Consider the following 27,713-nt stretch of genomic DNA (forward strand, 5'->3'; position numbering starts at 1 on the left):
ATAACTAAATAATAATTCGGCCTAATTGTAATACGTTTTCTGTTAGAAGTTGGAAATGTGTAACTGAATGTTGGCCGTATAAATATAAGCAGCCCAGTTGATTAGAGGGTATGAAAGAAGTTAGGTCATTCTTGTAGTTCCAATTCTGGAGACTGAGTTGTTCTCGAGTTTAGCTATTCCTTGTTCATCATATCTCATCAATAGAGATTTACATATCCAATTACCAATTGCAATCCAATCTTTCATATTCAACCATTATTTCAATTACAAATTTATATCAATTTCCATCTATATCTCAAATTACATTGAAATATGTTACAATAATTTATTACAAATAAGGGGTATAGTACTAGTAGATTGGATTAAATCTCTATTGCATGTGTTTGATAACATCTCAATTATACTCTGTACATATCTGATAGAAGATACATGTATAACCATGCTGCAGGCCTTGGGGACATCACAAGCTTCTTAGCTGATTTACAAACTATTGGGGACATCACAAGCTTCTTAGCTGATTTACAAACTATCTTGTTGGTCGGATTGCAACTTCGTGGCAGTTTGGTAATTGGATTTAACATTCTGAAGGAGAAAAAGAAAAAGAAATTCAAACCATTTAAATTCAATCACCAATAATGATCTATAGGCTGAAAGTATGAAAAAAGAAAAAAAGAAAAAAAGAAACACAATAGTTGCATACAATTTGAAGAAATATGATCTATCAATCTAATGAATCAACAATTTCTCAACAGAACTGATCCAATTTGCTATAACTACCTTAGCAACCTTGAATAGAACCAGAAGAACAATAAAGTACATGTGAAGCATATAATTACTTAGACAGATGAAACATACCTCTAGCAATGTGATGTAAAAAAATCCTCCATATGCTGCATAAGTGCAGTCCCATCTCTAATTGAACGGTATATATTTATTTCAGTTTGTAAAATCTTTTCAATAAGTTCCTTCTCGCCCTTCATCTGTATAAAACGCTCTCAATCAGAATTTGGTTCAGAAATCAAAATGGTGCGACTGGAAATATGAACTCATAAAATAAGATTTTCAGCAGTATAGAAATTGTTGCTAAAGAATATATATAGCTAATGTAATGAATCAATAGGTAAAACTCACTGAATCTCTCATGTCAGCTCAACTCAGCCTCCCTAGATATTAGACTTCGTGTGCTGATCACAATAACATACTCAAAAGAATTTTAATTGCAGTGGCATTGAACCATGAATTCAGATGTACTTAACATTAGTAATTCCTATTCAATGAATTCCTTTCTTTTTTATCAACCAAAAGGCATAATGAAAACTCAGGTCTAAAAAGTCATTCTTCAGGCCTTGATCTCTGAAACACTAGTATCACTCATTACAACTGTTTGAAAGAAAAGAATTTATTTAACAAAGTCCAACTCAATTTTAGAAGTAAGAAAAGGCTTGGATTAAATGCTAACCCTAGTTTCATTTTTTGATATGTTAAAAAAAATCAAAATGAAACTATAGTTAGCATTTAAAGGTCCCAGACACGACCATTTTGTAAAGTACTTGGTTTAACTGCTTTTGGTAAACAATAGAAGATCTTCTTCTTCTTCTTTTTTCTTTTTTTTTTTTTTTTTTTTTTTCGGTAGGTTAGTAAACAACAGATACAGAATTAGAATTTCAAGTTTACATCTGTGTGCCAATAAATACAGTTCGGAAGAAAACCAAGTCCCCACAAGGTACCCAATAAATACATCATTTTATGCAGAAATCAAATGGTCATTCGTAAATTAGGCTTCAATTTTGAGCCACTCTTTGCAGATGAATTTTTCGAAACTATTAGATTGACAGTGGTTTAAAGTGACCTAAACATTAGTTCATATTAACATGAACTTTGATGAGTTCATATTAACATGAACTTATAATCACTCTTTTGACTCCACACATAAGTTAAAATGCACACATGCCTCTTATAACCAGAAATTTGGGATTTTCGTTGCCTCGTCCTCCTAATGGAAGTTGGCGAGGACATAAGATCTCAATCTTTTCTCATTCTTTCTAATTGCACAATTGATATGAAAGTAGCATAGAAATCAAGACCATGACTTCTGATATTATGCCCATTCATGTCAATCTAATAAGAAATGTGTTCTATTAGACTTTTATATGGACATTCTCAGTTATAGAAGTGTGCTTTCTCTTTAGCCTTTCATTCCAACTGTGGCAAAAGCAACAGCAGTCACAACAAAATACTTTAGCCTTCTGCCTCACGATCATGGTAGTCAAACTCTTTATTGGATCTCTAATAAATAAGGAACATACTACACTGCATTTGAAAACCATTTCAACTGGATGTCATCTTTGGGCAGCAGTACTTCCTTACTTTATAAGAAAAACAAAAGGAATGTACAGATAAGGTGGCCGGTTCTCCGTTCAACAACCAACTCAACCAGCTTGTTCATAAATAAATTTATTGTAGTTAAAGAAGTACCATAAATATACTAATACAATATAATATAGTTTATAGGCCATTAGTTTGTTGTATGGAATTAATAATCTAAATCTTATAAGTAGATCTAGAAAGTACAAGATTTGTTGTTTCTCCTCTTACCCAATTCCCTAGGTATTTTGTAGAAAAAAAATGGGTCTTGTCCCACATCGGCCAATGAGCGGGAGATGGTTGAGTTTATAAGCACCACATGCCATCTTCCAGTTAGCAATTGCCTGGATGGGATACCTTGGTGGGTTCTGCATATGAACCATTCTCTCATATTCAACTTTGTTAGTGTCATTTCTCCCCTTACCCAATTCCCTTGGTATCGTGTAGAGAAAAATGGGGCTTGTTCCACATTGGCCAAGGAGTGGGAAATGGATGAGTTTATAAGCACCACAGGTCCGCTTCCAGTCATCAATTGCTTGGATGGGATATTTTTGTGGGTCCTGCTTACGAACCATTTTCTCCTATTCAGTTCTATTAGTGCCATTCTCCCCTTACCCAATTATGTTGGTATTGCATAGAAAAAAATAGAACTTGTTCCACATCAGCCAAGGAGCGGGAGATGGATGAGTTTATAAGCACCATGGGTCCTCTTCCAGTCAGCAGTTGCCTCGATGAGGTACCTTTGTGGGTTATACTTATGAACCATTCTCCTATTCAGCTCCGTTAATTCCAGTTATCTCTTACCCAATTCCCTTGGTATGGCTTAGAAAAAAAAAAGTACAAGATTTGTTGAGTATTTCAAGACCAAAAAAATGCCAAATTTATATTTTAAAAAGTTGATAGATTTGATAAAATTAGATGGTTGCACTCTGTTCTTTTGCCAGTTCAATCTTGTTAAACCAGTAAACTGTTCCTGTTCAATTCAATTCAATATGATTTTTTTTTTTTTTTTAATAAGTAATCAAAATATATCATTACAAGCATAAGGCGCCCTCAAGTACAAATGAAGTATACAAGAGAAAGCAGCTAGCTAAAAGGAGCAAAAAGAACAAAGAAAATCAATATAACTAATTGTTAAAGGATAAACATAAGCAGCTGATTCAACTGATAGAGCAGTTTTGAGGGGTGAATTGGAACAGAAGGGAGACCAATTCATGGTTCAACAGGTTAACCAGTCAATACGGTCATTGTTTAGCATGCTCCATTTGTATTCCTTTTTCTTTTTCTTTTTTTTTGGGGGGGGGGGGGGGGGGGGGGGGCGATTGAGGGGTTAAGTTTAATCTGTATTTTAGTTGTGCCTAATTGATGTCAAGGTGACGCTAGCAAAAATATATTAATAATACTGTCACCAACTTGCTGCAAAAATGTTGGTAGATATCATGATATGTCAGTAGACATATAGTGCATTCAAAAACATTAATATATACATACCTTATATACGTACAGCATATAATTCGTTGATGGATATTAAAGAACCAGACATGCAGAACATGATAAGTACACTGGAAAAGAGAATAAATAAGAAGAAACGTACAACTTCACTGACAATAACATCTGGCGTGGACTCTCCTAGTACATCAACCTGGTAACTATCGCCTGAAAGCTCCATGTTTTCCTGGATAGCATGTACTACACTAATTAGCTAATAATGCAAGCCACTAGTTAGCTAATTAGCTGCGTTATTTTTCTGGGTAGCATGTGCCAATTAGCTACTAATTAGTATCTGTTTTGTATCATTCAGCTATCACGCTGACTTTTGTATAATGGGAAACCAATTTACAGCATAGATACTGCCAAGTACTCATTTGGTAAAAACCAATTTTTATTAAATGCTAAAATAATAACCATTGCTGACCGAGTAAACAAGGCCAGTTGAGTTATTCTCAAAAATGACATTTATATATTTGTTGCTGACAGAGTTTCCTGGAATCAAATCAATTAGTTAGTCAATGTTTCAAGCTTATACATCAACAAACTAGTGAGGACACCATTTATTTTATTCCATCCATAAGAATAAAGTTAAAACACAAATAGCAAATACCAAAATTATCCATGAAGATAACAAATTATAGAGCTTCTTGTGTTTTCTATACATTATAAAACTCTAAAGAAAAATAATAATTGGGCAGTATATAGACGAAAACAAACTACCTACCGCTACCAGGGCTTCTGTTAGATCTCCAGCTGCTAGATAAACAGGTTGAGCTACATGGCAATAAACCATCAAGCGGGGGACTGTTGGTATAATATCTCTGTGGTTTATGACTCGCCAGCTATCTTTAACTTTCTGCAAATGTAAGTACTGAAGGTTGTGTAAGCATTCACCAAAAATGTAATAACAGACAAATATAAGAGGCAGATGCATAAAGAGCATCACAATATTCTTGCCAAGAAAAAAACAAAAAAATAATACAGTGTTTTGCGTGTGTGTATCTCTGATGTAGATCAACTAAGCAACAACTTCATGGATACGTTTGAGCAGAAGAAGGGTGTCTAGGGAGGGGTACATGTGATTTAACAAGTACCCAAGAGTTGGATTGATACTCGATTGAGGGCTGCTTGAGCAAGACCGTTCGTTCGATCGAGAGGAAGAGATGCTACTGGTAGAAATGCTCGAGAAGTTTGATCGATGGTTCGATTGATTGAAAATGCGATCTTTTGTTCGATTGATCCTTGATCAAACTTGCGATAAGGGTAGTTTTGCACTTCTTTTTTCAGGGTTGTGAACCTACTTCTATTTAAGCTTAATAAGGATGGCCTGGCAGACCATAAGTTGTATTTCTCAGTTTTCTCAATAAGAAACACTAAAAGAGTGATTTTTCTTCAATTTTCCTACACTTCCTTGATTTTATTAGGATTTGTGGAAGAGTTATGAGTTTGTGTGCTTGTACATTCTGCTTTCCACTTTGTCACGCTGCATCAGTGTCGTATTTTTGCATGAGGAACTAATTGAGCCATTTTACTAGTCAACTCAGTGACTAGTTTGCTCGACATTCATAAACCAGAACTTAAGAGACTGGATCCAGAGCTCCAAACAGCTTTTGAAAATCTAAATGAATGACTAGTTGCTCTAGCATATAATAAGTCTCCTCAGCATGCAACAAAAATAATAAAATCCAAAGCCAGAGATCTGAACCAAACTCTGTCAAAATTACAGGACAAGAAATTAATGGAAGAGTATGAAAGAGTGATCATTGCAGAGAAGATGAAGCAATTTTCTGCACTGTAACGTACTGAAACCCTACTCGAATAAAGAACCAAAGGTGAATGTTGAACTAAGAAGGAAATAGAAAAATATATAAAAGGGTGAGAAGATAATGAAATGAAAAATAAACAGATCAACTAATGTTTTTAATAGTCACATAATATCAGCAACATGGAAGATGGAAGTGAAAAGAGAATAGAAAAATAAAGAACTAGAGGAATCTCAAAGCCCTTGACCATAGTGTCATATATCTGCAGTATTATAATATGGGTTACCACCCTTACAAGATGCAACAAACATGTTACATATTACATTACTAACTAGTAAAATCACCAATGAAAAAGCAGAAAAGGGTTGTATGAACTATAGCTCTCATGCTTTCCATCAGAAGATAATCTCATGATATAGGCCAGCTTGCCCTTCAGTTCATGCCGAATTTAGTTCGAAAGATGCAGACCAAGAACTAATTTTCTGCTTGCATCTTGCCATACATATTTCCCTGTTATTATTAGTTGTTCCAAGCCGGAATACTGTTCATATTATTGTAGCATGATATTGATCACACAACTGTAGCTTTTGGTAACTGTGGCATTTGGTTTAACCAGGGTAATTTTTTGCTTTTCATTTTGCTTTAAGTTATAATATAGGACTGAGATTAAGCCTGGTAAAAGGTTTGGGATTAACTTATATTGGGGTTTTATAAGTTCCGATATAATAAGTTGTAGCCTTTGGGGAAGCAGACTTTGATGCAGTACAACCGAATTAAGAAGAAGAACAGAGGAAGGGGAGAAAAGAAAGGGGACTGAGTCGCACAGTTCAAAGAGAATGAGAGTTTGGCAGTCTCCCCACCAAATAAGAGGAAGAAGAGGAGTCACACCTCAAAAGATCAAAATCTATTTTCATCAAATTCCAATTTGTCTCCATTGGGGTACAAAAGCACACATATATAGACTCAATGACTAAACCCTAACCCTAATATAACTTTGGGCAAAACCCATTTATTGAATTACAAAAAATAAAAATAAAAACACCCTTAACTATTTTTTTTTTTTTTTACTTGTCCACACAAGGTAAAGGGAGTAGGAGATTTGAACTAGTGACCTCCGCTTCATGAGGCGTGGTACACAGCCGACTGAGCTACCCCTTGGGAACAATACCCTTAACTATTAAAGAATTAAGTAAAACATAAATTAAAAGCTAATAACCTAAAGAATAAAAGAAGCATCTCTCATCCTGCATCATTTTCCCTTGCTTCAACAAAACTAGACCTCGATTTTTTTTGAAATGTGGAAAATAGGAACATAAAATTTTGGGTTGAAGCCCAACTTCTCAGGACTTAAAAAAGGGTAGAATAAACTGAAGCGTTCAAACTCCCTTTTTTGGTTTTAAAAAACATAATTCATTTTCATCAAATTTAAATTTATATAAACTCATTGTCTAAACCCTAACCCAAATTTGACTATGGGCAAAACTCATTTATTGAAACATAAACTCAATACTAATAACCTAAATAAAACTGAAAGACCCAATTATTCATCTCTCATCCTGCATCAGACTTGTTACTGAATTTCTTTTTAAATTACATTGAAGTTCTTCCCTTTGGCCGAACATTTGGGGTTTTCTTGGCTGATTATTATGGCCTTGCAATCAGGCTTGCTCTGTCTTCCTTCTTATAGTTATGTAACAGATCTTTTCAGCAAGTAGTCTGGAAGTGGGGGAAGGAAGAAGTGGAAGGTTTGTGCAGATGATGCTACGTGCGGAAGACAGGGAGAGGAAGAGAACACGTGGCTGAAGACTGTTGTTAAATAGCTATACAGCTGGCATCCTTATGTCTAACGGTCTGGATTCTGTATATGGGTTGGTTGAGATTTGGTTAAGTGACGTGGGGTTTTCTTAGTTAGTTGGTTGTAACGGTCCAGTAGTAATTGTCTACATCTGGGCTCATTTTAGTGGTTTTACTTTTATAAAAGGCGAAGGCTTATTAATGAGAACTATTCAGACGTTTTGGCTCTCAACTGTTCTTAGAAGTAGTTAAAATCTCTTAGCTAGTTTCCTTAGTTTCGTTAACTCTGTAGAAGTAGAATGTAACAAGTTAATTTTCTACACACTTGCTGCATCACCTCAGCACAAACAATGGAGCCATAGAGTAAAATTCTATGAAAAAGCAAAAAATTGCGAGAAAAATTTGAAGATAATATCAATTTTTATCACCTCGTTATAAAGTTCTGCAAATTTTTTGTTACCAACTCTAGGAGATCCAAAGTTATACATAGTCACAAAGATTGCCCCACGCCTGATACACAAAAAAGAAGAAAATAGATAATCAAGTTTCACTGCCATTACTCTCAAACACATTTCACTAAAAAGTACAAAGAAACAAGTTTCTAAATCTACAAAGATCTAGTAACTTCTATCAAATTCTAATCATAAACAAAATGTATTATTAGCCTTCTAAAGTTCGTAAGTATTATTTCAGACAAACCTGAAATGTCAACAGATTTAATTTCCTGATACGACAACCAATTAACATTTACTGGGGATGATAACAATCATTTTTTGAAGAACTTAACACTATCAACTTTCTAGAAGGCAAGCTGCACTTATTAAATACATAGGCAGAGTTCTGGCATTTTTCTACATTTGCAACAATGTGATAACACTCTCTATCTTCCAGCATCGTGAGTATGTACCAGGCTTTACAATCCATGACAATTAGTAAGTGATGCTTCCTAATGTTGACACAGTTTTTTCACTTTTCATAAAAATCTTTGGAGACATGGATTTCAAAAGATAATACAAATTCAGATATAATTATTCGTGCAGAAATATTATCAGAACAAAATAACCACCTTTATGACAGACATGATACTTTAATAAAACTGGAAACCATCCAAGGCGTCTAACCAAGAAAAAGATCTCTCGGCAGAACCAAGAAAGCCAGCTGTCCAAAGGGAGATCTCCCAGACAATGTCAAATAAGCCGATACTTGGGTCAATAACGTAAACAGCACCAAAAAACTAAGGGGTTAAAGTGGCCAATACAACAAGCATACCAGAGATCTATGCCTTGTGCACACAAGTGATTGTTTGTAATGGGAGCAGGGCCTAGAAAGTCGGTGGAGGCTCAGCTTTAGATCTAAGTAGTCCTCTATGACAGGATCCTCAAAATATTCTCATAATAGTTTCCATAATCATAATGATTGCATATTATTGCATTCTCTTTTTTTTAAAGCATTATTATGTAATAATTGCATGATTGCAAGCTTCTCACTAGGTATGTAATTCTGTAATAATTACCTTTCTAGAATAAGTTGCAATCCTCTCTATAAAATGATGTAGATGCTGTATGGCAGTTCAACCAGTGAAAACATCAACATTTGGAGGTTGATCCCCTCAAAGTGATTAATGGGAGAGAAAGAATTGACCGAAGCTTTAAAAATAGTGAGAGGACGGTGACGAAGTTAAAGGCCCTCTTATTCAATACCCTTTTTTCAGTGGATGGTTGCCCATGATTGTTTTCATATTTCTAGTTTTTATAACTTTTTTTTAATCTTTTTTTCTCTTTCTGGTTAGGTTTTTCTCTTGTATACTTCTTGTGTACTTGAGTGCATCCTTTTGGTTTTTAATGAATAAGATAAGAATCATTTGTCTTTGTGAACATAAGTAATATTATACAAAATGAGTCGATAATAATAAAATAAAACATTTACTTAAGAGAGACTTATATAAAGACCACCCACGATACACACCAAAGAAGTGTTGGGTGAAGACAAGCTTGGTTGGGTTCTTTCCAAGAGATGCTTCTTCGATGTTTGATCTTTCTACAATGTTTTTCTTCCCCATGCTAGTATTCCATTTCCTTGGAGGAGTACTTGGTGGAATAAGGTTCCCATTAGAGTGTCAATATTTGCTTCGTCAAACGCTTTAGGGAAAATCCTCACCGTGAATAACATAAGAAAGCGACATGTCATAGTGGTTAATTGGTGTTGTATGTACAAGAGAGATGGAGAGTTAGTGGACCACTTTTTGCTACATTTGAGATTGCTACTGCTCTATGGAATACTATTTTCGGTCGTGTAGGGCTAGCTTGAGTTATGCCTAGAAGAGTGGTTGACCTTTTCACTTGCTGGAAAAGGCAATTGGGTAATATTCAGAATGCTACAGTGTGAAAGATGATTTCGTCTTGCCTAATGTGGTGTCTTTGGAGGAAAAGAAATGACCGAAGTTTTGAAGCCAGTGAGTGGACAGTGGTGAAATTAAATGCTTTTCTTCAAGATACTTACCACTGGGCAGCTGCCTTTGACTTTGATATTTCTAGTTTTCATGTTTTTCTTGATCCTTTTTCTTCTTCTGGTTAATTGTTTCTCTTGTATATTTCTTGTGTACTTGGGTTGCGCAATTATGCTTCTTATTGAAATTGCGTTTACTTATCAAAAAAAAATTTCTTCTAACCATCCCAATCAATTAAACTTTTTAAACTAAGAAGCTACCAAAACTAGAAGTTAGACAATTTGTTAGAAAAACCAGAGCTTACACGGGAAGGTTGGATTAAGTTTAAGGAAACATCAAACCTTTCATAAGCTTCGTTCAAAGCTTTTTACAGTAATTCTTGCCTACATAAATTTTGCATGTAAAACACACTCGCTTCATATTTAATGTAATCAAGGATTAAGAAAAATGACTTCATAAGTAGAAAGAAAAAGAACTTACTTAGCTAACTGACTAGAGGAAAGCTCAAGAGCAAGAAGGGTGGCTAATGCACCACCTAAACTATGACCAGTCACATACACATGCCATTTGAGCAACGGCTCAGCAAGATCATCTCTGTCACACAAATAAAAAAGGGCATGCTGACATAATTTGGCATGTTAAAAAATAGCCACAATGCATGACAAGAGTGTCTAAGTTATCCAACATAGCCTGAGGAAATATCTATATATCATACTGCTACAGGTCTAGCCAAAACAGGAATAGCCTATCCATCTATAAAAAGGATAATCTAAAATTAGTCATAAGAAAAAATTTTACTTTTTTTTTTTTCTTTTCCTTTCTATGCCAGGCAATAGTTAGTTCTCAGTTGTCAACAATAGTAGTTGAAGATGGTGATCAAGCTAAGAGCTACATGTTCAAACCAAAAACTAATTTGGGGAAAATATGAATAAAAAAACACACATATTGTTTGAAAATATAACATTTTTCTAATATCCAAGATATTATGGCTTATATTAGATCAGAAGCTACTTGAAGCATTTCATTGATTTAAAACTATTGAAATATGTCAAACATGTCATGTAAATGAAACTTCAAGAGAACATTTCTGACATAAACGTGAAGTTGAGTAACCTATCAAATTTTTACAATATAAACCATTTAACATATTTCTCTCATGCAACATAAAGATGTTAGCTTTACGCTCAGAATAAAGTTGAATAAGAGAACAACTTACATATACAACCAATTGCAAGTTTAATTAGAGAAATTATCCTTGTCCTGACCGAATCATATGCACTTAGAAAACCACTGTGAACCTGAAATAATTAAACCACCATCACTTATACCAAAGTAAACAACAGTCGTAAACACTTGGTGCATCTGATGAATAATTAACACAATTCAATCTACCATTCGTTTACATACTTGAATTTCTTGCTTGAAGTCTCCACCTATCCTTTCAGGATTTAGCCTGCATATGTGATATAAGAATCAGCGTAAGAAAACATAGATAATAGGTGATACTTTTCATGGAATTACCTCAACAACAAAAAAAATTGTCAGATAAATCAATCAGAAGCCTCAGTGCTAGGGTAACATTATTACAAAAAAAAAAAAATGTTTGTTAGATATGACAAAAAAAAAAAAAAAAAAAGATGATTCTGGTAGGAATTGAAGAAGCACAACAAGATGTGTTTTCTGCTCTAAATATTACAAGTATTATTCAGCTAATGACAATACTGCAATGGGCAATCTCTCAATTGCAGCCCACATTCACCAATAATGTAGTAAGGGCACTGTTTTCAAGAAATGCAGACAATAAAACTAGATACATTGACAGAAAAAGGCTCTTAAAAGGAACAAAATTAACAAACCACTTAACAATTTGTAGCCTGGGTAGATAATATATTACCCAGCAGGAACAAGCATCAGATCAGTTCTCAAGTCCTTCCATCGTGCCTGGAAAAATAAGTAAATGAGCAATTTGAACTGAGAGCCAAATAACCCAACTCCACTGAGGAGAACAACGGGATATAACCTACTTGTTCTGTTCCTCTGAAAGCGACTACTAATCTTCTCCTTGCAGAATCACGCCAAATAGCAACCTGCAACCCCTATATTTTAGTGATTTACAATATACATTTCTTAAATTCAAATGATGAAATTTCACCACATATTAGGGTTGAAGTAACATTACTTTCAGTGTACTTTGGGGCGCCTTACGCTTTTAATAAAGTCCATTGATTACTTATCAAAAAAAAGGGTTGAGGTAACATATTCCATTCTATTGAGTTCAGAGAAATATTACAAGAAAAGTGAACTCCCTGCTGAGGAATAAAAGCTCACCTGTGTGTCTGTGGATGCATTGTCTAAGAAACATATTTTCTCAAACTCGGACTTAATAAAACTAGGATGGCCCAGTGAAGTGGCAAGCATTGCCCAAGCTTCCATGGCACTTTCTGCAGTTAAAAAAAGTGCTTTCATCTCCTCAGCTCTCCTTTCATCCACCACTGGCCCATTGCTTGAGCTGGAAAGCTTCTCACTTTCGGAATATCCTACTTCATTATTATCTTCCAGTTTGGTAAAAGCCTCTTCTTTTGTTTCACTCTTTCCTTGAGGACGTCCATCCTTCTTTAATTGAGAAACTGTTGCGTTAAGAAGCATTAATGCCCCTAAAACAGAATCAGTTTGCCTCATTATATCCTGTGTCAATTTTTTAATATCTGGTATTGAAGACTGAATTGCGCTAATGCCAAGTGAGCCAATTTTTTTATCAATCTCACTATCTGGATCTTCTGAAGTTGCAAGCCCTGATTCAATATAACCTGCTTCGGCAATTTTTTGTGACTGTAAGCCAATTCTACTTAATAAGTCAAATCCATCCCACTTTAGTGTCTCAGGAACAGAGATACCAAGTTTCTGAACAACATTTTGATTGATAACATGAGCAAAGTCCCTCCAAAAAAGTTTATCTGAATGCACCGAATTGCCAACTGGAGTCACTGGTTCCAAGGCATCTCCATTCTCCATACCACCATTATCTGCACGAAAATCCTCTAATTTGCTCTCTTCGTTGTAGCCTGTGCCGTTAAAAGATCCTTCTGAATCTTTATCCATTTGTGAAGCCATGTCTGACACGATAGAATCATTTACCTTCCCCAGTCCTCCTGAGTCATACTTGTCAATACTTGAAAACTGACCCTTCCAAAGCTTTGCATCATTGAATGCCTTCAATTGCGCAAAAGCATATTTTACGAACTGACTTGCTTGTACAGACTCAGAGCCCACAACCATTTTCAGAGCAGACTCAAAACCTTGTTTCCGAAGAAATTCCAGAACAAAAGGGACCTTCCACCATTTTTTATCCTCATCAATTTCATCGAAAGTTTTGTACTTAACCTGAAACCTCACCATTATCAAGGATAAGCTAGAGAAATATTAAGTAAAGCTTACGGGGTCACAAAAACAGCAGATGAAGGCTAAAGAGTAAGATCAACGAAGAAGATCCTCATTCAGCATTTAATTATATGGTAAGTAAAACAATTGTTTTGATAAGACTGAGCTTGAAGAAGTTCCAAAAATGTTTGGAAATCTCCTCCTGCGTGGGGTTTTCTTTGGCGGAGTTTTTCGGGCCAAGTCCCACAGTGCAGGTTAATTCTCATCCCTCACCTGAAGTGTTGGTTGCTTCATCATCGGCTCTAGTTGTAAAGGAAGATGGGATGGAAGGAGTTTTTCCCATCCCTTTGGGTGGTTGCTCCTCCGTCACTCCAGCTGCTGACAAGGGTGAGGATTTCAGGTTGACTGGTTTGATCCAATCTCAGAAGTGGCTGGAAGGCTTTGGTCCGTCTTCGGTGATAGTTGTGTGGAATCTAGGAGACGATTTTTGGGATTGGGAGGACGGAGACTTCCCTTACCCTTTGGGTGCTTTTCCCCCCGCCATGCCCTTGGATTGGGATTTGGATTGTGATAAGGATGTTTGTCCTATGGTGGGGGTCTCGTGTGAGGGGTTTAAGGATTCGACTTTGGCGCCCCTATCAGCCATTGAAGAGAAGTAAAGAGCGCGCATTCTAAGACAGTCGAAGGGAGCTAATGAACTTAGAATGCTCCACTAACTATGACATTGCATGCACATTCTCTTGGTGTGGGAAAAGCAAGGCTCACATGCTTGCGTGGGCTGATTCAACTTAAGCTTATTCATCCACAACAACCAAGAATATGCCTGGAAATCTATCCTCCAATGCAGCATAAACACAGCAATTATCGTACCAGAATTGAACCACTATCACCAACCCCCCCCCCCCCCCCCCCCCCATCTTGAAACAAACAAATCGAGAAAATAGGTCCCACTCCTGATGTTCTCCCACAAATTCATACCATAGGGTCCTCTTACCTCTTCCGAAGTCCACTCACCCAAGATTTTCCCATATTTCGCAACTGTGACCCACCTCCAAACCATTTCCCTAGCAATGCTTGATTAAAGGGTTGTTGGCTGGATTTTCCAGCAAGACACACTCCAAGGGCAGTATATTAAACAAGGAAAACACAAGAGAATAAGAAGATCAACTTGCTGCAGAAATTCTGCAGAAAATGACCAAAAAAGGCAAGAGAAAAAACAGGGGAAAAACAGGGAGAGGAAGAACAATTTTCTGCAAGGGACTTGGCTCTTTCTTCTATTTTTCTTCTTCTTCTTACGTTACAAAATTCTGAAGCTACACACTACAAAAAGACAAGAGAAACCTTTTACAAAAATAAGTTCTTGAACCACACGTGACTTCACAACAAACACACATTTTCACCTACTACAAACTAGAGTTTAATAAACACAACCAAAGATAAAAGTTGACAAGTCAAAGCACATTAGTTTGTAACATTCTCCCCCTTAATGTGCTGTTTTTGAACTCCCAATGCTTCTCTCAGTTGCTGGAATTTCTCCTTTGGCAATGCTTTGGTGAAAATGTCAGCTACTTGCTCCTCTGACTTGCAAAACCTTAGCTCCACTTCACCTTCTTCAATTGCTTCTCTAATAAAATGATGCTTGATTGCAATATGTCTGGTCCTGCTATGGTAAACTGGATTCTTTGCCATTGCTATGGCTGATTTGTTGTCACAATGCAAGTGTACAGCCTCTTCTTGCCTCTCACCAATATCTTCAAGTATTCTTCTCAACCAAATTGCTTGAGATGTGGCTAATGCTGCTGAAACATATTCAGCTTCTGCTGAAGATTGAGCAACTGATTGTTGCTTCTTTAAGGACCAAGAAAACACACCTGATCCAAGTGAAAAAGCATAACCTGAGGTGCTTTTCATATCATCAACACAGCCACCCCAATCACTATCACAAAAGCCAAGCAACTTCACCATGGAATTTCTGCAATACCTTATTCCATAACTTGTGGTGCCTTGAATGTATCTAAGCACCCTTTTTGCTGCTGCAAAATGAAAATGGCTTGGAGAATGCATGAACCTTGATAGCAAGCTTGCAGCAAACATAACATCAGGCCTTGTAGCGGTGAGATATAGCAAGTTTCCAACCAAACTTCTATAGAGAGTAGCATCCACCTTTTTTCCTCCATCTTCTTTCTTTAATTTTTCATTTAATGCAAGTGGTGTAGCCATTGGTTTGCAACCAACCATTCTGAATTTTCTCAAAAATTTTTCAGCATACATTCTTTGTGAAATGAACACCTCTTCTTTGTCTTGATAAACTTCAATACCAAGAAAATAATGTAGCAGCCCCATATCACTCATCTCATACTTGTTCACCATATCTTTCTTGAATTCTTCAATCATTTTAGCATTGCTTCCGGTTAATATCAAATCATCAACATATAATGCAACAATAAGCAAATCAACATTACCTTGATGCTTTACATACAAGGTTGGCTCACTCTTGCTCCTTTTGAAACCACTTTCATTGAAGTAATTGTCAATATGGCTATACCATGCTCTAGGAGCTTGTTTTAGCCCATACAAAGCTTTTCTTAGCTTATACACTTTCTCTTCTTCACCTTGGATTATAAATCCTTGAGGTTGTTCAACATACACCTCTTCTTTCAACTCTCCATTCAAGAAGGCTGATTTGACATCAAGTTGGTACAATAACCAACCCTTTTGTGCTGCTAAAGAAATTAAAGCTCTCACTGTATCCAAGCGAGCTACTGGAGCAAAAGTTTCATGAAAGTCAACTCCGGGCTGCTGTGAGTACCCTTTTGCAACTAGCCTTGCTTTGTTTCTTTGAACCGACCCATCTACATTATACTTCACTTTGTAAATCCATTTCACACCAATGATTTCTTTGTCTTGAGGCCTTTCAACCAACTTCCATGTTCTGTTTTTTTCAATAACTTCAATTTCATCTTCCATAGCTTTTCTCCAACTCTCTTCTTTCATTGCTTCTTCAAAGTTTTCAGGTTCAACAACACAAAAGTTGCACCTTGCATAAATATCATCCAAATTCCTCAATCTCATTGGACTTGAGCTTGGAGAAGTTGAGCTTGAGCTTGGAGATGATGGTGAGCTTGGTGATGGAGTCGAACTTGATGATGGGTGAGTGCTATCATCATTACTTGCACTTCCTTGGGCTGGACTTTGCTGTAAAACAGTCACCGGAACCAATTGTTCTTCAACTTGGCCTTCCTCCCAATTCCATTTAGCTTTCTCATCAAATAAGATATCTCGGCTGATGATTACTTTGTTGGTTTTCAAGTTGTACAGCCTATAGCCCTTTGACATTGAGCTATAGCCAACAAATATACACTTCTCACTTGTCTCATCCAGCTTGTATCTTTTCTCCTTTGGAATTTGAGCATAGCAAATACAACCAAACACTTTGAGATGCTTGATTGATGGCTTTCTTCCACTCCAAGCTTCAAATGGTGTTTTATCCCACACGGCCTTGGTTGGACATCTATTCAACAAATAAACAGCTGTGTATACAGCTTCAGCCCAAAATGCTTTTGGTAAGCCTTTTTCATGCAACATAGACTTGGCCATCTCCATGACAGTTTGATTTTTCCTCTCGGATACCCCATTTTGTTGTGGAGTATAAGAAACTGTCAACTGCCTCTCCACACCTTCATCTTCACAGAATTTATGAAATTGATTTGAAGTATATTCCTTCCCTCTATCACTTCTCAAGACTTTAATAAAACAACCACTTTGCTTTTCAACAAGGCATTTAAACTTTTTAAAGATGTTAAACACTTCAGATTTTTGTCTCATGAAATAAACCCAAGTCATGTGACTATAATCATCAATAAAAAGAATGAAATACCTGTTTTGAGAATGAGAAGGAGTTTGCATAGGCCCACAAACGTCAGTATGCACCAACTCTAGCATCTTCTTAGCCCTCCATGCTACTCCTTTGGAAAATGGTTGTCGATGATGCTTCCCAAGAGCACAACCTTCACAAACTTCATTCTTTTCATTAATAATAGGAAGCCCTTGCACCATATTTTTCTGATGTAGTAGCTTGAGACTTTGAAAATTCAGATGACCAAATCTTTTATGCCACAACCATGATTCATCAATTACACTAGCTTTTAAAGCCATGTTTTTTGCATATTTGAAAGTGAGTGGAAAGCTTCTATTTGGAGCCATTTTAACTTCAGCCACAACCAATTTTTCTCTTCCTTCATCATAAACTGTACAAGTACGGCCTTCAAAATGAAGAACATAATCATGCTCCATAAGTTGTCCAATGCTAAGCAAGTTTTGATCAAGCTCCGGACCAAATAAAACTTCACGAATTTTCTTCAGCCCTCTCTTGGTTTCAACTCCAACATTGCCTTTCCCTTTAACATCTACCACAGCACCATTTCCCATCTTCACTTTAGAATGGAATGAAGTGTCTATGTCAAGGAAAATTTCCTTCTCCGGTGTCATATGATTGCTACAACCACTATCTAAGAACCATGTATCATTTTTCTTCTCGGAAACATGTTGACAAGCATAGAACAAGTTCCCTTCACTTTCTTTCTCCTCGGTGAAATTAGCTTGTTGATTATTCTTCAAGAATCTACAATCCTTTTGCATGTGGCCAAACTTTTTGCAATTAAAACATTGAGGCTTTCCTTTGAACCAACAATCTTTTTCAACATGACTGCTCTTCTTGCAAATATTACATCTTTGTGAAGAGCCTTCCACACTTGGTTTTCTTTCATAGCTACCTCTACCTCTTCCTCTTGGACTTCTTCCTCTTCCTCTTGCTCTAAAACTTCTACCTCCTCTAGTTGAGTCCCCTTCACCTTGTTCATGACTTAATGCTCTCTTTTCATAATTTTTTGAATTAACAGTGAGCTTAGATTGAAATGCACTCTCTATTGACTTTTCGGAGTGTCGTTCCAACCTTTGCTCATGAGCTTTCAATGAACCCAACAACTCTTGGACACCTAAACTAGAGAGGTCTTTTGTTTCTTCAATTACAGCCACCATAGGATCAAATTTTTCATGCAAGCTTATCAATATTTTTTCCACAATTCTACTATCAATCATATTTTCACCATAAGCTTTCATTTGATTTACCAACTCCAAAAATCTAGTGGAATAATCTTTCACACTTTCATTTTCTTTCATTCTCATATTTTCAAAATCTCTTCTAAGAGTTTGGAGTTTGATGGCTCTTACCTTTTTATCTCCTTGAAATTCTTCTTGGAGAATATCCCAAGCCTCCTTAGCTCTTGTTGCTCCCATAATTCTTGGAAAAATAGTTTCTGAAACTCCCCTTTGAATCATCCCAAGAGCTCCTGCATCTTTGCTTTTGTTCTCCTTCAATTCCTTTTTTTGAGCTTCAGTCAAGGTTGATGTAGATTCAGGTATTTCATATCCTGATTCTACCATCTCCCATAAATCTATGGAGACAAACAAGGTCTTCATCTTTATAGACCAGAAATCATAGTTTTCACCAGAGAAAATTGGTACCTGGACATTGCTCCAATTCATGCTTGTGCTGGCCATGTATTCTCCTTCAACTTATCCTCCTCTTTCTCTTCAAATTTCTGCCCAAAACTCTTCTTAGAACCAAGCTCTGATACCAAATTCTGTTGGCTGGATTTTCCAGCAAGACACACTCCAAGGGCAGTATATTAAACAAGGAAAACACAAGAGAATAAGAAGATCAACTTGCTGCAGAAATTCTGCAGAAAATGACCAAAAAAGGCAAGAGAAAAAACAGGGGAAAAACAGGGAGAGGAAGAACAATTTTCTGCAAGGGACTTGGCTCTTTCTTCTATTTTTCTTCTTCTTCTTACGTTACAAAATTCTGAAGCTACACACTACAAAAAGACAAGAGAAACCTTTTACAAAAGTAAGTTCTTGAACCACACGTGGCTTCACAACAAACACACATTTTCACCTACTACAAATTAGAGTTTAATAAACACAACCAAAGATAAAAGTTGACAAGTCAAAGCACATTAGTTTGTAACAAGGGTTTCAGTTTGTGAATAGCCAATCCAACAGCCTTTATCTGAGACCATTTCACATTCTAATCAACTAAATGATATTTAATTCATCTACTAATAAAAAAAAAATTGATATTTAATTCATCCCTAATGCCTACAACAAGAAATCCCTTTTGTAACTTCTCCAAACTCTTGGCTACTTAAACAGGAATATTTATAAAAAATAAAAATAAAAAAATATAAAATATAAAGGAAAAAATATAAAAAAAAAAACCCTTTCAAATTACCAGCCATTTTCGATTTAGCCCCTTAATATTTTAAAAGTGATAAAATAGTTCCCCAAACTACCAAACAATTACAATTTGGCCACTCTGTTAGTCATTACCATCAAATAGGATAAAAAATTCAAAACTACGTCATTTTGGTAAGTTAAGTTACTAAAATGCCATTTTGAGAAAAAAAATATATATATTTTTAAAACAAGCAAACAAAACGGCGCCGTTTTGCTTTAAATTAGGTTTCCTTATCCTTCCCGCCCTTTTGGTTAGTGGTAGGAATTAAAACAAAAATCCCCTACCACACCGCCCAGCAGCTATTCTCCCTCGTGACAACCTGCAATTTTTTTAGGGTTCTCTTACTCAACCCATTAAACTCAAACTGCCCAACCTCCATGCGAAAGCATAAAACCTTCTCATTGCCCCCTAAAAAATTTGCAGTTTGTCGTGAGGGGATTGCTCTCTGTTTTCTCTATGGGGGTTGGGGAGAGAGGGGATTGCTCTCTGTTTTCTCTCTCTCTTTTCTCACATTTCGCTTTCTTTCTTTCTTTCTTTTCCTCCTTTTTCTTTCTCCTGCTTTGGGGTTCTTTTTGTTTTCCGGCTTTCTTTTCATCTCAAACAGGTCACACCTCCTAAATTCTCCATCTATGGCTTTCCCACTTGCTCAATGCTCTGTTTTGTGATGTTTCATTGCAGAGCACCCCAATGGCCATGGCCATTGGTAACAAAAACGGTGTCGTTGTTAGTAATGAAGTGAATATGAATCAGAAATGAAATGGGTTTCTTTCTTTAATCCTCTTCTTGGCCTCCTGCATATTTAGAAATAATATAAAGAAAATGGTTTTTGTGGTGTGAGCATGCATGCCCACAAAGAAAATTATTTACACAAATAATTTGTGTAACTAATGGGTTGGGTAAGGGAACCCTAAAAAAATTGCAGGTTGTCGAGAGGGAGAAGAGCTGTTGGGCGGTGGGGTAGGGGATTTTTGTTTTAATTCCTACCACTAACCAAAACGGTTAGGGTAAGGGAACCCTAATTTCAAGCAAAACGGCGCGGTTTTTCCTGGTTGTTTTTTTTTTAAAAATAATAATAATAAAAAAAAAAAAATCATAAAAAGGCATTTTAGTAACTCACCCGTAACAAAACGACATTATTTTGCATTTTTCATCCAAATTGACGGTGTTGACTAACGGAGTGGCCAAAATGCAACTATTTGGTAGTTTGGGGGCTACATTATCACTTTTGGAACATTAGAGAGCTAAATCGAAAACGGCTAGTAGTTTGGGGGGCTTTTCCAAAAATAAAAAAATAAAACCAGGAAATAAGGATAATGGGCAGAGTGCTTTTGATCAGTGTCACTCTCCCACCTCTTGAAATATACAATTCTATCACTTTGCTAATCTCTTCTCCACCTTCAAATAGTAGCACTCTACGCCTCTTGTGCCTTAAACAACAACCCTATAGGTAATCCCAAGTAAAGACACAAGTAGTTTACCTATGTTATACCACAACACCCCTGGCAATCATCCAATGAGTGAAAGAACTTCTAAGACATGAACAAGCCTGTTTCTTTCAAGAGATCTTGATTCATATCAAATTTGATAGCAGTCAATTTTCTCTCGTAAGACTAGAATAACATATAATTGACATGGTATGCATATTTGTTAGGAGATAAAGCAATTATGAAGTTTTTACCAAGAGCACATTAATATACATAGTTGAATACAACTCTAGCCCAAAAGCCTAAGCTAATAGGCTAAGGTCTACTTTAGGTATATTAAGTACTCTTTTCTTTTATATTTTCTCAATGTGGGACACAACACTCACAAGTGCACTCACAACAATCTCCCCCTCACTTGTTAGTCTCTTCACATTGACTCAACTTCCCATCGCTTGTGAGTCTTTTTACATTTTCAAGAGTATCTCAAGTCAAGAGTTGCGGATGGAGACACAACTCTAAACCCGAGTTGCGGGTGGAGACACAACTTTAAACCCGACGTGTCCAGACACCCGTCTCAGGAAGGTAACCATGGCTCTAATACCATTTGTTGAGAGATAAAGCGGTTACAGAGTTTTTACAAAGAGGACATTAATATACATAGTTGAACGCAACTCTAGCCCAAAAGCCTAATGGGCTAAGGTCCACTTTAGGTATATTAAGCACTATTTTCTTTCATATTTTCTCAATATGAGACATAACACTCACAAGTGCACTCACAACAATATCAAATCAATAGTATGTCTTTCGCACTGTAAGTCAAAAGGCACCATGTCATCCAAATATAACCAAATATTTTAGGTTTATAAGAACTTCTTCAGCTTTTTTTTTTTTTTTTTTTTTTTTTTTTTTTTTTCTCTTTTGCAGTATGGACCCTGATCAAACTAAGTTTGCATTCTCCTAACAATAAGAAAGGTATTTGAAAGTCCTTTGTGCTTTCAATGAGATTGATTTACTTACTAAAAAAAGGGGTATTTGAAAGTCCTTCTGGCCCCTAGAACTGATAACTTACTGTAAATTTTCTTGTGTACCATGGAAACTTACCTCCAGCTGTATCTTTCCACCACCACCAATTCCTTCCAACTCCACTATTATTTCATGTGAATTGCCTAGCAAAGGACATGTTTGTTGTTAGATCGTATTAGAAGGAAATTTTGCAGCCTTGCATCCAACTAACTTGCTGAACATTGGTAAGCTTGTTATCAAAGAAATTGAGTATTTTTGTTCTCGTAACAAAAGAAAAAAAAAAAAAAAGTGTAAATATCTATAATATTTTTTAATTGTACAACAATTTCGGACAAAAATATGACTTGTCTGAAAAAAGAAAGTTTAAATATCTATAATATTTTTAATTGACTGTTCAAGTGACTACACAACTACAATAAGGAACATAACACATTTTCTAAACATTGGGATGCACAATTCCAACCCAATTAATTAAACAATAGGGCGAGATTGACAATATATTAATTCTAGCCATCAACATATGCCAGTGTTAGGTTAGATTCTCACCATCACAGAGGCAATCCAGACTAATGCCCGCATTACCCATGCGCTTATGTGGAGTAACAAGGTTTGCATCCCAAGCTGCAACCTAAATTTTTAACACCAGAAGTTAGAAAACAAGAAGCAAAGTTGTGAAGTAACTACACAGGTAAACTTCAACAACAATATAATCGTAAAATACATTCTTTTGACTACTTAATCAAAGCCTAAACTTATAACTCATGTACACATGACATAGTTTCCCTGTGCGTGTATAATGACATAATGTATTCATCAAATTTATAAGGTGATTCATATTTCTCTAACAAGTACCACAATATGATAATGATAATGATAATGATAATGAGGGTGATTATGACAGTTACGAAATTGCAGAATTTTAATTCATATCCTGTCTCAAGTTGTATGTCTACCTTAGAAAATCCAACTCTTTAACAGGACATTACTTAATACATCGTCTTCAAAATAGAAAGTGTTTTTTTTTTTTTTTGGTTGGGGAGAGCCAAAATAAAAATAAATAAATAAAAATTTGTTGATTACCAAAATTACCTTCCTTCATTTGAACTCAATTAAAGCAAACAGAAAAAGAGTACTTAATAGTTTTCAAAATAAATGGTAAGAGGTAACTCCCCCGTTGTTGATCATGATCAAATTAATGCAGCAAAATTCATATGATCACTGTCTCCTCAAAATTATATATATAAAACTCTGCTCCTCAATTGTGCAGTTCCTATTTTAATTCTACAGCATCTTATAAATTACTTCATCCAAGCAGGATCCTCAAGTTTGACCATCCCATACGCATATAAAGCGAGCAGTGAAGCTGATATTAAGACCCCCATTCTTGATGTTATGAAATATTGGATATCAGATGTAATGAACAGGCCAATAAGTCTCTGTTCAAAGATGACTTCTCAAGAATAGTTGCTCCATTTAAGCTTGAAACTTTTAACGTTATTCTTTTTCCAATGGACTACATATTTCGCGAACCAAACAAAACCTTAGTTTTAATTTTTATTAGGAAACACATCAAGAATGGGTCACTTAAAAGACAGAAACTTTTGTCTAAGGATAACAAATACTAAAATACGTTTCTTTCATCCCTCTGAAGTTTCAAAGATGAACTATAACAAAATAACTCAATGGCATGAAATGAATAACGCAATTGCATCAAATTAAGGATGATATGGGAGATTTTCATCAGGCAAAAACAGGAATTATGTAAAACAATTCTATTACTAGGCTTCAAATATTAAGAAATGCTAAAAGAATGTATGTTTTCTATCACTTTTTATAAGGAAAAATCTTTAGATTTTGTTCCTATATGATGAATTGCTGTAATTTTGTTATTATTTTTCAAGAGAACAGCTTAAAAAAGGAAGAACTGTTACTTACGAAGAATCTTTGATGATTTTGATAACGTAAAACTCATTCCTGTAATTCTGTCATCCTTTTTTCAGACAACCACTTAAAAGAAAGAAACACCCCACTTCTTTTGAGTGCTTACTCTGTCACCTCTAATTTTCACATGTTTAAGACAATCGCTAAAAAGAAAGGGACAAATTATAAGAAAAAGAAGAAGAAAATGGTGGAGAGTTAGATATGCAGTCAAGTGCATTTTATATGGGTAAATAATATTATCAATGAGCACGGATACAAACCTGGAGAAGTTTTGTTGGAGGCTGCTTGATATTAAAAGTGAAGTCTTCATTCCATGTAGGCTCTTTTGTCCTGTAATCATGTAATTGAAGATATAATCAAACGTAAGTAAGCGTTCAATCCAAAGTAATCTTCCACGACTTTCCTACATCTGTTAAATTTGACATTAATGTCCCATGAGTTACAACTCATGAAACATGTATTTCAACTCAAGGCTCTAATTATTACAATATTCTTACACATTCGAAGGAGTGACAAATGTGAAGAGCTAGTTTGATTCTTCTGTCAGTAGTTAAGAATATACTCCCATCTACAAGTTGATTTTACAAAGCCACAAGCGCCCTTACAAATTTCTGATAAGCAATAGCAAATGAGTAAAATATAGAAATTATACAAGCTTCAAAATTCCTCCGGTTCCTTCACCATCACCAAGTGAAAGGGTAAAAATTTATTTTTTTTATAAGTAATAACCAATCTTATTAAAATGAGAGGGTAAAAATATATAGCATTGAAGGAAAGCTTTTTTGACTTATAACTTACAAAAAGGTGTAATGAGGGTTTTCAAAAGATATAAAAATGAACACACATAAATGAGAGAATATAACCGCAAAATCACACTCTCCCTTTAATTTCAGTATGAAATCACAGATATAAAAGGAATCTAAGTAGAATAAATCAACATTAAAAATTAAATAAATAAAAATATAAAATATAAAACCTTTTTGCAACACGTACACTACTGCATAAAACAGCATATAGTGTGAATCATAACTTTCTAAAATCTCACCTCTGTGGCATTTCCCAACATTATCTAGATATTTGTCTAACTTAAATTAGACAAACTCTAGATACTATATATGTTCGAGTGAGAAGCAATATCAGTAAAATCACATATACATACAAAAGATACAAATGCACAACATTTCAACAATATTACCAAAATTTTTTAAGCAAGGAACAGCCATGATCCATGAAGAATTATCTAAAGTTTCTTGTTTTCCAAAAATTCATAAAATATGAATAACTTACCCCCATTTGACCTTGCTTTTGGCAACCTGTCCATCCAATATTTGCATGACCACATATGGATCACTTGTTCCCTCCTCGTCCTTAAACCAACTCAAAGCACCAAATATATGAAGTGTAGGTGACAAAAATGGGTGGTGCTACTCATGGAGGTGAAAAAAAAAAAGTTACAAATATCCTCTATACATGAGAGGTTTTTTTTTTTTTTTTTTTTTGATAGGTAATATCAACTCAAAAGCACAAAGGGGCGCAAAGAAGATAACCTACCCACGGATCCATGGCAGGTAAATCCAAACCCTTCTTTAACTTTATGAACAGTTGGCCATCATATATCTCACGTACAAACAACCTGCATCTTTTCAATTTCCTTCTGGTGCCTTATCCACATCAATTGGTATTATTTTGCTGACGCTAATATAATGGGGGACAAGAACGATGAGAAGTTTGGCTGCACAGTTAATGGTGTCCTGGCTAACTTATGTATTTCATATTTATTGAGTTTTCGGTTACAATTTTTTCTCGTAATCGCATCCTTGACAATGGAATAAACAAACATTTACATATATGAGTTCCACAGTATATCCACACTGTGAATGTATGTTTGTTTTTCTCTTTTAGTCAAAAGATAGGACTTCTTGCATGCAGTTGGTGCATCATAACTCTGCAACTTTTTCAATTACCACTTAGTAGAATGTGTTACTTATTTAAAAGATTTGAGAAGCGATTATTTTCTGTGAAGTTCAAACTTCGGGGGATCACTGGACTGTAATTACATCTTTAGGAGCACCTTTTGCTATCTGGTTCTTAGTCCTCAGTAAATGAAGTCGGTACTTCATTTCATCTGTTCCAATTTATTCATAACAAGTTCTCATATTACCTACTGCCGTTCAGGTTGGACAAAGGTGTGATTGTGTATATCTGTGACAGTCGTGGTGTTCGAGATATATATGACACAGATGGAAGCAGTGCAATAGCAGCTTCAGAACCCTTAGCCGCGCTGGTAAACTTTTGTCTATCAACAATACAACTGTGTCATGATAATCCTTAATTTGAGAGATATATTGGCAAATGTCTGCATATGCTATACACTTACGGAATTTCAGAGTCATGGTACCAAGGTTTGCTTATATTCTCAATTTCTTCTGTGTGTGTTCACTGCTCAGTAGTGGGCTACCATTTATTTTATTTTTATTTTTCTTTCTGTCTTTCTTTCCCTTTTTTAATTAAAAGAAAAAAAAAATCTGAAATATTATGTCTAATGGGAAAATACACTTAGCCCCTCGAACTTACATTCTTTTGGCACTTATACTTTCAAACTTTAAAAAGTGACATTCGACCGCTTCTAACTATAACTCCTTTCTATACGTGGCTTTTTTTGGATAGACTCTCCCAAAATGCCCCCTTTACTGAAGTAGCTTTGCCAATAGACAATTCCAATGCTAAGGTCAAACCTAGAATTTTACGAAGACAAGACCACACAATCCATCAACCAAAATAAAAACCCATTGTCCAGACTAAAAGCCTTATCTACATATCACACTTCCCAGCAGTAGGTTTCCAATTTCCATACTTTTACTATAGAATCTCGTCATGCATTTCCATTACTGTAATTAATTTCTGGATTTTTCTAGTCCCTTATTTTCAATTTTCCATTTGTATCATTTGGGTATGTGCGTTTTTGTGGGTTGGAACTTTATCTTCTAACCATTTAATCATCCAATTTATTGTGAAAAAAGGCTGATAATACCCTCTATTGAGCTTCCATTAGGTGAACAAAGGAACCGCCAGTGCAAGTGAAATTTTAGCCGGTGCGCTGAAAGACAACAAACGTGCTATGTTGTTTGGAAAACCCACATATGAGAAAGGGTAATGACTTTTACTTAATAAGCAAAATGTGAATGTGGTCATAAATTCCTGACGAGGCTGACATAAGTTATTTATCCCCCTCTGCAGCAAGATTCAATCGGTTTTTGAGCTATCTGATGGCTCTGGCTTGGCTGTTACTATAGCTCGTTATGAGACACATGTTCACACAGATATTGATAAGGTCTGTTACTGCCTCTCTCTCTCTCTCTCTCTCTCTATGGTTCCTTCAACTTGTCTCTTTACAGGTTTGTGTAATTCCTGACCATATCTCTCTCTCTCTCTCTATGCTTCCTTCAACTTGTCTATTTACAGGTTGGTGTAATTCCTGACCATCCTTTACCCATCTCATTTCCCAAGTACGAGGAGGGATTTTGTAGCTGCCTCCAGGACCCTGCATTTGCTTGCTATGAACAGAGTCCAGTTATTTGCGAGATGACAGAATATTTGGATATTAACATTGCAAATTGCTTTGGGGAACATAACGGAATTCTTTGTAAAATGTACTTTTAACTCAATTAGGGTGGGTTCATTCAATTATAAAGTATAAATTTAACAAGGGTAGAAAAGGAAAAGCAGTCTTTGTTTGGTGATAATCTAAGGAAAAAAAAAAAAAGAATAGCTAGTCAATATTGAAGAATGCT

The 27,713-nt window shown here is 35.7% G+C and overlaps 1 protein-coding gene and 1 pseudogene across 3 annotated transcripts; one reads left to right on the forward strand and one right to left on the reverse strand.

Annotated features, from left to right (window-relative positions):
- Positions 1–194: 194 nt before the first annotated feature.
- On the reverse strand, positions 195–25,549 carry LOC132177365 (uncharacterized). Of its 3 annotated transcripts, none has more exons than XM_088515846.1 (16): positions 25,474–25,549; positions 25,210–25,280; positions 24,183–24,252; positions 22,528–22,609; positions 22,060–22,124; positions 12,187–13,239; positions 11,883–11,945; positions 11,753–11,799; positions 11,266–11,311; positions 11,075–11,156; positions 10,339–10,450; positions 7,841–7,922; positions 4,580–4,711; positions 3,959–4,039; positions 856–980; positions 195–582 (listed from the first exon to the last, which is right to left on the reverse strand). In XM_088515846.1, exons 1-15 carry the CDS (start codon positions 25,483–25,485, stop codon positions 858–860), a joined length of 2,121 nt encoding a protein of 706 aa, XP_088371972.1. In that variant the 5' UTR covers positions 25,486–25,549; the 3' UTR covers positions 195–582; positions 856–857. The 3 variants fall into 3 exon arrangements, with proteins under 3 accessions (XP_088371972.1, XP_088371971.1, XP_088371973.1); XM_088515845.1 differs by having other exon boundaries at positions 4,580–4,726; XM_088515847.1 differs by lacking the exons at positions 24,183–24,252; positions 25,210–25,280; positions 25,474–25,549 and having other exon boundaries at positions 4,580–4,726; positions 22,028–22,124; positions 22,528–22,560.
- On the forward strand, positions 25,484–27,508 carry LOC148586525 (carboxyl-terminal-processing peptidase 2, chloroplastic-like; annotated as a pseudogene).
- Positions 27,509–27,713: the final 205 nt, after the last annotated feature.

Source organism: Corylus avellana, chromosome 4, assembly GCF_965113065.1.
Source record: "Corylus avellana chromosome 4, dhCorAvel1.hap1.2, whole genome shotgun sequence".
Lineage (NCBI taxonomy): Eukaryota > Viridiplantae > Streptophyta > Magnoliopsida > Fagales > Betulaceae > Corylus > Corylus avellana.